At 36.3% G+C, this 16,148-nt stretch overlaps 1 protein-coding gene across 1 annotated transcript in view; it reads left to right on the top strand.

The window, feature by feature from the left end:
- The window catches only part of PXDNL (peroxidasin like), a 570,999-nt gene that overhangs the window by 545,652 nt on the left and 9,199 nt on the right, over positions 1–16,148 (top strand). The window contains exon 21 of the mRNA XM_036767090.1: positions 6,705–6,834. Coding sequence (XP_036622985.1) covers positions 6,705–6,834 — 130 coding nt within the window. The remainder of the gene's footprint in view (positions 1–6,704; positions 6,835–16,148) is intronic.

Raw genomic sequence — 16,148 nt, 5'->3', positions numbered from 1 at the left:
GGCTCTTCTAGCTCTAAAAATATGACCCTAATGGCCCAAGCCAAAGTTCTAGCCAGGAAGACTGTTATACTTTATATCATAGGAATTAAAGGAATAACCTCTAATGGCATTGCTATCTATAGCATACAGGTAGTGAGATATTTTTCCAAAAGGATCAAGAATGCATATTCTAGATCATTTTCAAATCATTTCATAAAAATCAATCCAGATTCATAGAATCACAGAATTTTACAGTTGGAAGCTACCTTGATGGCTATGTAATCCAACATACACATAAAAAGGAATCCCCACTAAAATGTACCCCACAAATGGTCATACAGCTTCATCTGGATTGAACTCCAATTTGAGATAATTTATAACAATCTCAAGTAGCTTTTACTAAGAAACCGTTAGGAAGGTTTTTACCCCTCTCATATCAAATCTAAATTTGCCTAATTGCACGCTCTACCCATTGCTCCTGGTTCTGCCCTCTGTGGTCAAACAGAATAAATAAGTCATCTTCTCCGCATGACAGGCCTGTAAATGATGGAAGACAGTCATCATTTTGTCTCTGAGTCTTTTATTTTCCAGGCTATTCATCCCCAGGTTCTTCAATAGTTCTTCATATGATGTGTAATTAAAGTCTTTCACCATCTTGGTTACACTTCTTTGGACATTCTCCTGCTTATTAACGTCCTCCCTATTTTGCTTTGCCCAGAACTGAAAATAATAGTACAGATGTGGCCAGATAAGGATAGAGTACAGTCCCTATTACACTTTTTTCTGGTAGCAAATCCCCTTTCAATGTATTCCATGATTATATTACCTTTTTGGGCTATCATATCATGCTGTTGATTTATGTTAAACTTGACAGTTCACTGGAACCCCCTGGATATCTTAATTATGCCACTTCATATTTTTCTTGTAAAGTTGATTTTTTTAAATGTAGGTATAAGATTTTTACACCGAGTTCCTATTGAATTTCATTTTATTAGATTTAGTCTAATATTATATCTTATTAAGATCTTTCTAGATTCTGACTGTCATATAGTCACCCCAGTTCAGTTTGATCTGAAAGTTTGATGAGCAATTAACTAGCAAATACCCACTGACCACATTGAGGAGGCAGATACAAATGCTATACTTGCAAATGTAAGGCTATATAGTTTAAACTCATAATTGTGTGAGAGCCAAAGAGAAAGAGAAAGACAGGAGGAGAGAAAAACAGAGACAGAGACACGGTCACAGGCAAAGAGAAAGACACACAAAGACAGAGAGAGACAGAGTGTTCATATACAGATTTCATCAAAATTGTACCCAGAAGCTATCATGGAAGTTCACATTATTTGAAATTAGAAGATTTTTATTTTTTACAGGACAGAAAACCCCTAGCTTCAAGATGCTGTGATGGTTATGAAGGTGGAAGTCACCCCTGGTTGTGGTATATCAGTAGTCTTTGAGGATTTCTTCAACAACTTTTTCCCCCAATAAGTTTCTTAGAACTTTTTGCTAAAGATGTTGAGGCCACCATGCACTGTTTACAATTACAATAATCACCTGATTGTTACTGCAGGAAGCTATGCTGTAAATGTTCAGTATGATTCCACAGAGAAGTTTCCACTCATCTTTGCTGAGGCAACACAAAAGCTTCTTAAGGAGAAACTGCTCCTTATTTTGACATAAAGTGTCAAAGGCATTCATGGCATTAGAAGTAGTGAGTAGATTCTGCAAGTACCCAAGGCCTTAAAAATGAGAGTCGGTGTCATTGTTTCTAGCCCTAGTGCTGGCACCAAAACATTGAAAGGCTAAATATTTACTTTTTGCCTATAAAAAGAGAGCTTGAGAATCTAATTAAACAAGACATCTTTGAAAGAGATAAAGATATACTACTCTACTATTTATCTGCATACTGAAGTCTAAAGGTGAGGTAAGTCACCAAAACTAAAAGAACACTGTGAACTAGAACCCTCAGATCTTTTTAGTGAAGTCAATTAACTCATGATTGCTTTTGCTATGTTCTTTGATCTACCCTAAACTTGACCTTTCCACAACTGTGTATAAAATAATGCTGCTGCAGATGGCTAATAAGTTAAAGGTAACACTTAAGAATCTTCAGTTTGGAATTTCTGCCTTTCCAGGAATTTTCTATTGTTTTATGGAACAAATAATATGTTTTCTAGGACAGTATGTTTTTTTTTTAAATTTCCTGTTCTTGAGATAAGAGAAAATGAATATGCAGACAGATTTTAGTGAGTTCCACATAGTTTTCCTTCACCAGTTATCTCAGTAATAGACACACAGAAAGAGAGAGAACTTAAATGGTTGTAGTATGTACCCTAAAATAAACTTCCTGTATTCCATTGTTCACCTCCCCGACCAAAAAGTAAGATCTCTTTTAGCCAGACCTTGTAAAACAAGAGTGTTTGCATCATGGGAACTGAAGATTCCCGATCAGAAAAGAAGGCGAGCCTCTCATGCTGCATCCAGACATGACCCTGAATTTCTGAAGGCTGCTCCCTCAGAGCACAAGCTCTAGCAGTTCGAGCAAAGCTTAAAAGGCTTTATGTGCAGACGTGGAGATGGACTATGTGTCTGTTGCCTGAAGACCAACCCAACTAAGTTGAGAGATGCTAATCACCGAGGTGGTTGCAGAGTGATGCTTGTTTTAGCTATGTAAACTCTTTTCAAAAATATTTATTTAGTTAGTTAGTTAGTTCATGCAAGTGAATTGAATTTAAGTGAGGGAGGGCTGTGCAAGGTCACCAGCCTCACTCTCTCCTCTGGAGCCCTCTGGGGCCACGGGCAAGATATTGATGTGATTTGTTTCTATATTACATCCATTTATAGCTTACTCTCACTTTGTAGGTGGCTTCTTGGAACAAGTAAAACAGAGAAATGGAACTAGTAGTTAAGTGAAATCATCTCAAAATGCATACAATATTTCCTGTCTGTAGTACTTCCCACCTGTTAAAAAAATTAACAGAAATTTATTTTCTCTTCCACTCTTTTGAAAAAAAGAAAATTTCTTTTCTCAAATAGCATTTTATTTTCCCAATTACATGTAATGACATTTTTAACATTCATTTTAAAAAATTTTGTTCCAAATTTTCTCCCTTCCTTCCCTCCCTCTCCCTTACCTAAAATGGTAAGCAGTTTGATGTAGGTTATATATGTGCAATCATGTTAAACATATTTCCATATTAATCATGTTATAAAAAAAGAAACAGACCCAAAGGAAAGAAAACATAAAAAATAAAGCAAAAATAGTATGCTTCTATTTGCATTCAGACTCCATCAGTTCTTTCTCTGTATGTGGATAGCATTTTCCATCATGAGTCCTTTGGAATTGTCTTGGATCATTGTATTGCTGAGTATAGCTAAGTCATTCATAGCTGATTATTGAAAATGTTGATATGGCTGTATACAAAGTTTTTCTGGTTGTACTGACTTCTCTTTGCATCAGTTCATGTAAGTCTTTCCAGGTTTTTCTGAAACCCACTTGCTTGTCATTTCTTATGGCACAACGGTATTCCATTAAGTTATATACAACAACTTGTTCAGCCCTTCCCCAATTGATGGACATCCCCTCCATTTCCATTTCTTTGCCTCCACAGAAAGAGCTGCTATAAATATTTTTGTATACATAGGTCTTTTTCCATTTTTGATGATCTCTTTGGGATATAGACCTAGTAGTGGTTGTTGTTGTTTGTCATCCATTAGTCCTTCATTCTCAAAGAGGACCATGACATGAGGAAGTTGATACCATGACTGGCAAGTGAATTGGATTTAAGTGAGGGAGATCACCAGCCTCATTCTCTCCTCTGGAGCCATCTGAGTCCGGTGGCAAGAAACAGAGCAGGATGACTAGAGATGGCCCCTCCTAGTAGTGGTATTGCATTGCTCTTTGGGCATAGTCAAAATTGCTCTCTAGTGTAGTTAGATCAGTTCACAACTCTACCAGTAGTGCACTAGTATTCTGATTTTCCCATATCCTCTCCAACATTTATCATTTGCCTTTTCTGTCATATTAGCCAGTCTGATAGGTTGGAGGTGGTACCTCAAGGTTGTTTTAATTTTCATTTCTCTAATCAGTAGTGATTTAGAGCATTTTTCATATGACTATAGATAGCTCTAATTTCTTCATCTGAAAACTGACTGTTCATATCCTTTGACCATTTATCAATTGGGGAATGACTTATATTCTTATAAATTTGACTCAGTTCTCTATATTTGAGAAATGAGGCCTTTATCAGAGACACTTGCTATAAAAATTATTTCCCCACTTTCTGCTTTCATTCTAATCTTGGTTACATTGGTTTTGTTTGTGCAAAATCTTTTTAATTTAACATAATCAAAAATATGTATTTTACTTCCCTTGGTCTTCTCTGTCTCTTGTTTGGTCAAAAATTCTTCCCTTCTCCACAGATATGACAGGTAAACTATTCATTGTTCTCCTAATTTGCTTATGGTAACATCCTTTATGTCTAAATCATGTACTCATTTTGATCTTATCTTGGTATACAGTGTAAGGTGCTGGTCTATACCTAGTACATGCCATAATGTTTTCCAGTTTTCCCAGCAGTTTTTGTCAAATAATGAGTTCTTATCCCAGAAGTTGAGGTCTTTGGGTTTATCAAATACTAGATTACTATCATTATTTACTTATCTTGTGTCCCTGATCTCTTCCAGTGATCCACCACTCTATTTCTTAGCCAGTACCAAAAAGTTTTGATGATCACTGCTAAGCCACCTTCCTTTGCATTTTTTTCATTAATTCTCTTGATATTCTTGGCCTTTTGTTCTTCCAGATGAATTTGATTATTTTTTCTAGCTCTTTAAAATGGTTTTTTGGTAGTTTGATTGGTATGAGACTGAATAAGTAAGTTAATTTAAGCAGAATTGTCATTTTCATTATATTGGCTCAGCCTACCCTTGAAAAATTGATATTTTTACAACTGTTTATGTGAAAAGTGTTTTGTAATTGACATCAAGGCCATCCACTGCATCCCAGGCCATTGCCCGTCATCCTGACTTTTGCCCTGCCACTGGACTTCAGTGACTCTGGAAGACAGAGCAAGACCAACAACTCTGCACAACTCTTCCAACTCAAACTCAAGCCAAGACATCACCCTTGTGGTGTTATCCGTCCTCTTCAAAAACAAAGGATGAAAACAGAAATCAACAAATATTTATTAAACATCTGCTAAGTTCAAGTATTGTTCTGAGCACTAGGGACACTTATTTCATTTTTCCCCCAGACCTGTGATTTTGGTAATGTAGGGAAATTCTGGTGACTGAATTCTTTCTGTTTGTTTGGGTTTTTTTTTTTTTTTTGGAGAGGGAGGGCAGGGCAATTGGGCTTAAGTGACTTGCCCAAGGTCACACAGCTAGTAAGTATGTTAAGTGTCTGAGGCCGGATTTGAATTCAGGTCCTCCTGACTCCAGGGCTGGTGCTCTACTCACTACGCCACCTAGCTGCCCCAACTGAATTCCTTCTACCAGTGCAGAGAGCTACTCTGCAACTTAGTCTTTCAAAGAGTAGTCTAGGGCACTGAGAGGATAAGTGCCTGGATTAATATCATACAGCCAGTGCGTGTCACAAGTGGGATCTGAATATAGGCCTCCTGATTCAGAGGCTTGCTCTCTACTTATATGCTACCTCTTGTTAGGGATGCAGAGACAGAAAATTTTATACTTCCTGCCTTAAGGAACTTATATCTTACCAGGTGAGAATCCTACATTTATGCAGACAGGTGATATAAAATGTGGGTTATGAAGGAAGCAGGAAAAATAGAAATACAAAGTACCCTGAGATAATTTAAAGAACACTTTCAGTTGAAGGGTGGAGGATCACATAAATATTTACTGGGGATGTAGCAGTTGACTTGAGCCTTGAAGATAAGGATTCTGAAAGGCAGTGATTAGAAGACAATGCATTTAAAAAATAGTGGTTGTCTTGAACACATGCATGGGGCTTCAAAATGGCATGTTGAGTTCAGGTAACATCTGGTAGTCCGGTAAGCCTGGGATGAGGTTTTGATTTCTGTTGTGTTTTGTGAAATTATTCTCCTCAGAACATTTTATTGCAAAATGAATCCTACTTTTGTTCCCAGTTCCCAAACTCTATATAATCATCTGGTCATTTACCTCTATCAGGAACTTCCCTTAAACTTTTCAAAAGCATCAAAAGCTGAAAGGGCTTCTTTTCTTTCATATTCAGCAGGGTTGGGCTATTTTGCAATTGGCTTTTTAAGACGGTTTTATTTTTGACAGCCAGACTTATCGTTGTCTTAGCATTGCTTTTTCCATGAATATGTAATGCAGCAAGCAACTTTCCCACCTGGGTGCTGCATAATGTGTGATATTTAATTTGTCACAGCTTTGTCACTGTGTAAAGTGAAAATAAAATGTCATTAGGAAAAGACATACCTCTGAGATCTAAATAATATACCAAATGTACTTGCAATACAACATGACATTCCTCATAGTTGTCAGGGAAAAATTATTTTCAATACGTTTGAAAGGAGATCTCAGTAGAACAGCACTATGGGTTATTCTTTATTCTCATTTTAATTTCAAATCCTTAAATTCTGACTAATTCTTTTTCTCCTTTGTATCCTTCACAGCCCCTATCTCAGCACATAGTAGGCATTCACATATTTGCTGATTTTATTTGATTCATCTTTCCCTCTTCCCTGAATCTTATTTTGCTTCCTACATTATAGGCATAATGAAAAATTATTGGTGGATAGAAACCCAGAAAATATGACACATTTGTCCAGTTCCAGTTTTCCTCAGGATTTCAGCCATTTTGCTGCAGAAGTTCAAGAAACCATCATAGCACTCAGGAAGCAGGTTGGTTTTCTCCAGTAGCTGCCACTGTTTTTATGGCAAATACAGTGGGGCCAAATAATGTTTCTTTTGCATGAACAGGAATTTACTGTGGCTATAATGCAAAGCCAGAATAAAAGGCTTATGTCAATTGGGTATAATTATAGACTATTTATTATTATTTAATAATGCTAATAAATACAAAGCTTAAACATAGATTATTTAATTGGTAATGGGATGAGAGGAGAGAAGAAATGAGGAAGGCTGGAAAATGTTGGTGCCTTTAAGGTAATTATAGCATTGAATAGTGTGTAATCTAGAATGTATTTGTTATATTTCAGTCAAGTTGCTAGGTGTATGATGCTCAGGGAAATTCTCATCTCTGTACCGGCTGAAAGAGGTTGACAAATTTCTGAAGGACTGTAGATTGGGATGCAGTTTTCTATAGTACATGTGGAAAAAGTACATTTCTTGGAATAAACTCAAAAGGCTCCACAGAACTTACAATTTTGTCTGTCTTTTAACTGCCTGAAAATGTTCTAATTAAAAACTATAATTCTACACTTTTCTATTTTTGTGCTTATCTTCTCAGTTTTTGGTGGCTTCTGATTTATGAATTTTTCTCTCAAATTGAAAAAGAAGCAATGAAAAGGGAATTTCATCTATATGGATAGGAAAATGTAGATACCTGTTCTGTAATAAAAGTCTGCTTGCTTTAGGGCACAATGTCAAGCTATCTGTTTTTGCAGACATTTTTGTCACTGTGAGTTTTTTTGCTTTTTCCATATTAATGTCAGAGAAACTCTGTGCCTAAACTAGTTAAAACTCTGTTAAAGGGAGTAAATAATTCTTGGGTCTCCAAGAGTGATAAAAGCATAAATTTAGGGTGTTCTGGTGGAATGTATGGGGTTCAAGCACAAGGGCCAGCCTATTTTCAAATTCTTCCCAAATCATCCTGCCACTGTATCTATCACTTTTCCTTCCTAATAAACCTAAAATGATAGGTGAGCGTATTATCTCCAGAAAGGTTTTATTGAGACCTTTTATGGAGACCTGTTACTTATGGGAAAAGATTACAATCTCGAGAATCTCCTTTAGCCTTTTCTAATTATCATAAATCTATGTACAAGATTGGCTAATTGTCACCTCAGAAGATTAAGAGAAAAATATAGGGATGACACATGGGAGCGGTAAATTTTAAAGGGAGAGTGAAGATCTTGGCAATGAAAAGTACTGTGTACCTGAACGGCAGCATGAGGCTGCCAAACAGAGAAAGTCAAGTCCCTGATGATAAAGTTTGTAGGTTGGGATAGTGCTGCCTTGGTATCGTTTCCAATGGCACAGAGAAAGAGTTATGGATAAGAACATTTATGCCTCCGGAGATTTTGATTCTGTCTTGCACAGTGTGACTTCTGTTTAACTTCAAAGGAAGTAGAAGAATCAGGGCAAACTATGTAGAAGTATTTTAATTTCTCCCTAGTATTTTGCCTTCCTTCTGGTGGCTGCCAATGTAAATACAATGGTAACTGATTAAGGTATCACAGCCAGAGTAATTAGACTTATTTGGGGCTTAAAGAACGGAGATGGGCAGGAATGTCAAGGGAAAAGAAGAACACACCAAAAACCCCCAAACCACTTTTTGGTACTCTTTTGTGTGTGTCTGTGCATGAATATACATGAGTATAAAGAGAGAATATCCTCATCCCCCTCCAGAATTTTACATTCCCACCAAAGTGGTACTTTTTGTAGCATCTATTACTTTAAGACTGAGCCATCTAATCAGCACAGATTTTCTGTCAACCCATTCAGAAGCACAAGATTAGGAGTAGAGGATTTATATGAAGTTAAGTGGTTTTCTATCTATGATGTCAGGATTGAGCAAATACCTGTTTGCATGGGAGAATGGTTCAGTCTGTGTGAATAAAAGCATGGTTTAATGCTCATTTGTGTAATAAAAAAGAAACAGAAATCTTAAGGTGTTATGAGCTCTTATTCCCTAACAATAATTCTTAAATTAGGTATATTTAATCATTTACATACAGACCATGAAGTTAAATAATTTCTGTTTTGTTTTTGTCTATATACACGTACATACATATATGTATATATACAAACACACGTAGTCATCTATACATCTATATATTTGTCTAGCTATTGATACTTTTATATCCATGCATAGTACAGTGGAACTGGGATCTCTTAGATGTGAGTAATCTCCTTACCAGGACAATCAGTCATTCAAGAAGTACTTAATATGGACCAGGAAATAATACAGTCCCTGCTTTCAAGGAGCTTATATGGATCTCAATATGCGAATTGCTATATAATATATCTATCGATAGGTAGATAGATAGATAGATAGATATGTATAGGTACAGGCAGCTAAGTGGTACAATGGATAGAGCACTGAGATTGGAGTCAGGAAGGCTTAAGTTCAAGTTCAGATCTGGCCTCAAACACTTACTAGCTGTGTGACCCTGGGAAAGTCATTTAACCCTGTTTACCTCAGTTCCTCATCTGTAAAATGAGCTGGAGAAGGAAATGGAAAGCCACCTAAGTATCTCTGCCAAATATGATTATGCAGAGTTGGATGTGACTGAACAACTATATATATACATACACATATATATGTATGTATGTATAATGTATATCATATATACATACATATATGTATACATACATATACGTGTATCAGAGTAGAATCTGAGCTCCATAAACTTTTTAAAAAATTAATCATATTTTGATAATTGTATTTCAAAATAACTGAGGGTTTTTTTTTGTAATCTTATATATTTTATTTTATGCACTTACAAACCTCATTTTGAGAGTGTCCTCAGGCTTTATCAGACTGCCAAAGGGGTCCACGACACAAAAAAAGGATGAAATTCCCTGTCTTAGAGGAAAAAAGACTGGCGGTAGGATTTCTTCCACCAAAGCAGTAAACACCTCTAGTTAATAGGAGTCTATGTTTCCTTGTTTTATGCCTTGCTTCATATAAATGATCAGAGGGCTCTCATACAATTTTGTCTGTGTGATTATAACTTTCAAAGAATCTTAATATATTTTTGATACACTCCCTGCTGGAGAAGAACCTTTTGGGTAATATTTTGCTTTACCAAATCAAATGTTTTCTAATAATCAGCAAATGAGAGCAGGGGAGGATTACAACCCATCCACATCTTCTCGTTCTGTGCATAAATTCCCCTTAAAATATCTGTCTAACATGCTCGAGGCCTCCTTTTTTTCCTTTCATATGTCAAGGACTCTGGTGCAGTATACAGACTGGCTCCTGTTCTTCCCTCTTTGATCATATGTGTCCTTGATGATGTCTTTCACATCATTTCTTAAGTGCAAGCCATTATTGGTAATATACTGTTATAATCCACCGTGTTTCTTTTCATAGCCTTTTCAATCACTTACATTGTTGATAATTCTCAGGTCATGGTGTTCCATGATTTGTAGCCATATCAAATCATTACAAAAATACTAGTCTTAAAAATGGCTTAGCATGGCATCTTCAAAGCAATGAAGCACTGAGCAATTTCCTAAATATGATCCTGCCTGATTTTCTCTCCTTTTCCATTCTGATGCAGCTCATTATAATCTGTGCATAGCTAGAAGGAGTATTTATTAAGCACTTGCCACATACTAGGTACTATGTTAAGCACTGGGGAAAAATTACGATAAAACAGTCCCTAGCCTCAAGGAGCTTATATTCTAATGGGGGAAGATAATATATAAAGGAGAGCTTTAAAATGGGGTGGGGGAGAGTTGGAGAGGAAGAAAGACAAGGTTTAAAAGTCCAGAGTTAGATATAGCATCTTTCCCATCCAATTGCATGTCATGATCTGGGCAACATATGTTCTTCTTCCACTTGACTTTTTCTTACTTTGATTGAAAGCTAGGTCTCTACTGAGTAACTATGGATCTCATTGAGAAGACCTAATATTGTCCTGGGTCTTGATTCATAAAAACAATAGGGGATAGGCACTGGGTCTGTGAATTCATTGAGAGGGAACTCCAGGTGAGTAAACTTCCCCTATCATTGCAGATCATCATCTTTGCTGCAATTTCTAGTCTTTGAGAATTGAACTGAGATGTTAAGTGATTTGCCCAGGGCCACACAGACAGTATGTGTCAGAGGCAGGACTTAAACCCTGGCCTTGGCTTCAAGGCTGACTATCCATTCATGTTGCCTCTCACATCCAGCGCCACCCCATGTCTATCAAAAGGTAATCCCTTTTTCCCTTCAAAATTTGTCATGTGCATACTCCATGGTGGACACCTTTGGTAAGCATATACCTCCATTTTTGATGCTTCCCTATGTTGTGGATTCAATAAGCAAAAGACACAAAATGAATAACCCTCAGACAACTGTGTGATTTTGAAGATGTCTTCTGTTGTAGAAAATGGACTTTGCAAATCTGCCTCTTTTTAAAATCCAAGTTACCCTTGATGTATGCACAGATCATTCTCAAATATCTTATAGATCTGAGAGAAAATGCTCTTCCATGATACAGGACTTATAATTCACATTATGTCATTTGCAGACAGGAGAGTCTGGATAACCTCACAATCTGTAGGAAATCCTTTTGTATCTTGGAATATGTTCTGGATTTCCTCCACAAAAGTAGTAAACACCTCTGCTTAGAATGAGCCTATGTTTCCTTGTTGTATGCCTTTCTTCACATAAATGATCAGAGGGCTCTTGCACAATTCCATCTGTGTGATTATAATTTTCAAAGAATCTTAATATATTTTTGATACACTCTTTTGATGGAGAAGAACCTTTTGGGTAATGTTTTGTTTTACCAAATCAAATGTTTTCTAATAATCAGCAAATGATAGGCATAGTGAGAAATTCTATTCTCTACGACTTTCAGTCAGTTGTATTATGATAAATTATTTGTGTATTGCTGAATGTTGTTTGTGAACTATTACCTGTGAAAGCTTCATTCTTCCCATCTAATTACCTCATCATTAGCATCCCCAATATATCTATAGATTATTTTCATAAGAAAATAATAAAAATAATAATCATGCAAAAGTAGGCATATAAAGCAGTAGTTATTTGTTTTCCCTTTTTTCTTTTAATTTTAATAACAATCAAACTCTAGAAAATTAGAGTTTCCTAACTAAAATTCATATTCACTCAAAAGAGCTTAACTTAACTACCTATAGAGGAAAAAAAGTCGAGGAAGAATGCCTATAACCCAGAGCAGCGGAGTCAAATTCAAATAGAAACAAGAGCCACTGAATCATAACATAAGGATCCCTATGGGCCACATATTGCCTTAGAAAGCCATATGTTAACATCTATATGTCCTGCTATAATTTTTATTTATTTCATTAAGTATTTCCTAATTGCATTTTAATCTGGTTTGGGATATAGATTTGACACCTCTGACAGCTCATGATCTAGACTATTATATGCAAAATGGACAGCCTATAGGACTCATTCAGTAACACATCTATTTGGGTCAGACACTGCAAATGGATAATTCGCTTTTACCATAATTAAATAGGAGGAGAATAGCATCCTGGATTGCTTTTTGGTTGAAATGTTCTTTAAATGGCTTCACCTTCTCCCTGAACCATTTATCCACCTTTTTAATGTCAATATTCTCCAGGAATAGTGTATCAGGAATAGTGTATAATAATGAGCTATGAACCAGTATGATCTTCAAAGAATTAAAGCTTAATATAAACTAAAGGGCAATCTAGAGCCACAGAGTGGGCACAAACAGGCTGCAACATAATTCAAACAAGGGTTATAAATAAATAGCATAAAGAATGTATCAAAAAATGTTTGATCAAAAAGAAAATGGACTGGTCCTGTGATAAAAGTGAATGACTGAGGATAGCCTCTATTCTCCATTGGTATCCATGTACTTTCAGGAGAATTTGGGAAAGTCTTCCTCTACCATTCCCCTTTACACACACACGCACACACATACACACGCACACACACACACACACACACACACACACACACATACCACACACCCCTTTGGTAAACCTGTGGGAAAACACAAATGGGAAGTGGGCAGGCATGGATGATTGGGATCTGGAGGAATACTCACATTGATGAGATCCTAGATCCATTTAGGTGTCAGAGTGTTAGAGAGAACAGTTGTACAGCTCAGCGGTACACTAACATAAAACTCACCTATGTTTGGAAATAGTTCCAATTGTGCTTTTTCTACTTTGAGGAGGGGGGGAATCTTCTTTTCTGTAATATCATGAAAACCAATCCCTAGAAGCCTTTGAAATTACATTACTTTCACCATTATTTCTTCTGTGTATGCTTGCTCATTTTTAGCCATTCTTCTCAGTTTTATGTTTTTAAGTGTCATTGCCCCTTCCTGATGTAGCATGGTGGAAGAAGTCCAAATGTGGTGGTTCCACTTTTACTGTTGATAAGAATAGGTTGCCATAGAAATGCCAGATAATTCATGCCACTGCACATCTATTTATTGTTTTCCTTCCATTTTCATCCACAGATGATTTTGGGGTTATCTAATTTAGTAGGATCACACAGCAAATGTGCCATTGGCTTATTTTCACCTCAATTGCTTTTCATTGTTTTTTGAGGCTATATAGCTCATAATTTGCTGTCATCCTCCATTTTACAAGTAAGCTTATGTTATAAACTGGTGTTGTCCTTGGCTACCATAACTCTATTTGGCAAAGGGATCCAGTTTTTGTGATGTTATGCAGTTTTGGGGCTCTTTTTGGCCTCTTTCTCATGGCAATGATTTAGCATTTGCCAAACTTGTTGGAGAGGATTATTGAAGATTGCAAGCAGTATCACTTCATAAAATAGAGAAAATAAGTTCTGGAGAAAAGAAGCCCACAGAGAGTTTAAAATGAAATCATCCAAAAAAACATTTCTAGAAGGATGACAACAAAAATGCTCAAGGAACAGATTTTTATCCATTTTAATTTAGCATTTATTATGTGCCTAGTATTTGAAAGTCACCATGTTAGCAATAGAAATAAAAAAGAAAAAAAACACAATAGTCTCTATCCTATTAATAAAAATAGCTTGCATTTATGTAGTATTTTAAGGTTTGCAAAGTGCTTAACAAATACTATACCATTTTATCCTCACTACAATTGTGGGAGGTAGGTGCTCTTGTCATCTCCATTTTACAGATGAGGAAATGGAGGCTTAGAGAGGTTAAAAGACTTACACAGGGTCACATAGTTAGTAAATGTTTGAGGCTTGATTTGAATTCATGTTTTCTTGACTTCATGTTTTATGTTCCATCTACCATACCACCTAGTTGTCTACTTTACTGAGGTTATATCATACATAAACATAAATAAATACAAGACTAAGTTGAGGAGAGGTAAGTAACAAGTGAGAGGATCTGGAAAGGCTGTGGATAGGAGGTGGCCTTTGAATCAAACTGTGAAGGAAGCTTATATTCTAGGCATGAGGGACAATCTCTATAAATATTTAAATGGGAGATAGAATGCTGTGTTCAGGGAACATCAAATAGCTGCCTCAAGAAGAAAGCCTGCATGTAAAGCTTCCAATATCCAAATCCTCAGAAGCATTAGACCTCTAGAACCTTGACTACTCTTTATGATTGCTAATGGGTCATCTCAGGATCTTGGATCGATGTGGTGTAGGCTCTGTAATGGCTCTCCTACGTTGGCATCATTAAGATATTAAAAGAATAAGAGAAAGTTTTCCAGCCTATATAAAGGTTTTACCAAGCGACATAAATGAGAATCCCAAGGGAAGAGAAGGCAGGATTGTATTATCGTCTCCCCAAGTATGGTGGTCATACACCTAGAAGATATTACAGATCCATCTAAATATTTAATTAGGACCTGTGCAGTTTTGATAGCAAAACATAGATAAGACCATCTTATTTTCTCTGTGTAAATCAGTAAATGCATCCAATTACTTTAACTAAAAGAGATAGCTAGTATTTGTGTAGCACTTTGTGGTTTACAAAGAGATTTTCAAGTGTGACAATTTCATCTGATCCTCCCAACAACCCTGGGAGGTAAGTGATATTATTATCCCCATTTTACAGATAAAGAAACTGAGACAAGCAGGTGTTAAGCAACTTGTCCATGGAAAACAGCTAGTAAGTGTTTTATTTAAATTCAGGTCTTCCTGACTTAAGTCTAGTGCTACTTGAAGAAAGCATTTATTTTCATGTCTGGCACATTGCAGAAGAAAGGTATAGATTCTTATGCTGAATTTCAAAATGTTGTAAGTCTCATAAATCTTCATGAAAATCTTGTTCATAGAAGCAAGCAAAACGATTTTGAATTTACAAGACTTAATAATCATAGTATATAGCCCATGAAGTCAACACCTTTCTCAGTGGTTGATGTCCAGAGGAACATGGCAAAAGACCCTGGCACAAGGAAGCCATGCCCTTAGTAAAGTGCAATAGAAACCTTGAATACTTGAAGAATGATACTAGAATGGGAACTTGGGTACATTGTAGCTATCCACTGCAAGAGGTACAGCCAGCCAACATGACCCAACTCGTTTGCAATTTATTGGCAAGCACAGCAGATATGAAATTCAAGGTTTCTGATCAACAATATTTTTATGATTTCTTTATTTAGAGATGTCATCTCAGGACTGATGCTTTGCATGTAGTACTGCCAGAATGTTTCTATTTGATAGAGATTCTATTTCAGAACTCCCCCTACCCCCCGCCAAGTAATCATTATCCAAGCCCTTAAAGGCATTTTCCTTCCTATGATGATAGTTTGAAAATAGGGTGGGATCAGCAATTAATTGGAAAAATATTTTAAAATTTTGATTTCTGATGTTTTAAGTAAGACAGATTTTGTCAGTTTTAGAAGGCTAGCTATTCTTTCTGAATTGATGATTCAAGATTTTGATGGTTATAGAGGGAGTTCCTACCCTGGTATATGTTCTTTAATGCAAAGGAACTTTACCAGTATCTCTGATCTCATTCTTTTAAAATTAAAAAAAAAGAAAAAGAAAAACCAGGTCCATTTATTTCAAAACCAAGCCTAGCCTCATCAAATCCTGTCCTGGTGCCAATTAAGGTTTTTCACTTTATTTAGCGTTCTTACTGGCTATCCAGGCTAGATGACTTATGAACTCTTTCATAACTCTGAGTTTCTCTGATTCTTTTAATCTGGCAAGTATTTATTAACAACTTACTATCTGCAAGGCACCATGTAGACATGGGAAGGGACCTTAGAAATCACCTAATTCTACATCCTCATTTTACAGGCAAGAAAAATGAGGCCCAACATAATTAGATCATTTTTACAAGTGATTCACAATGGTCCAGTACTCAATCTACCATTGCCTGCTGACTCCTGAA

Source organism: Trichosurus vulpecula, chromosome 1 (assembly GCF_011100635.1).
Source record: "Trichosurus vulpecula isolate mTriVul1 chromosome 1, mTriVul1.pri, whole genome shotgun sequence".
Lineage (NCBI taxonomy): Eukaryota > Metazoa > Chordata > Mammalia > Diprotodontia > Phalangeridae > Trichosurus > Trichosurus vulpecula.
The sequence above is the reverse complement of the archived record's forward strand: the minus strand, read 5'-3'. Positions and strand labels throughout refer to the sequence as shown.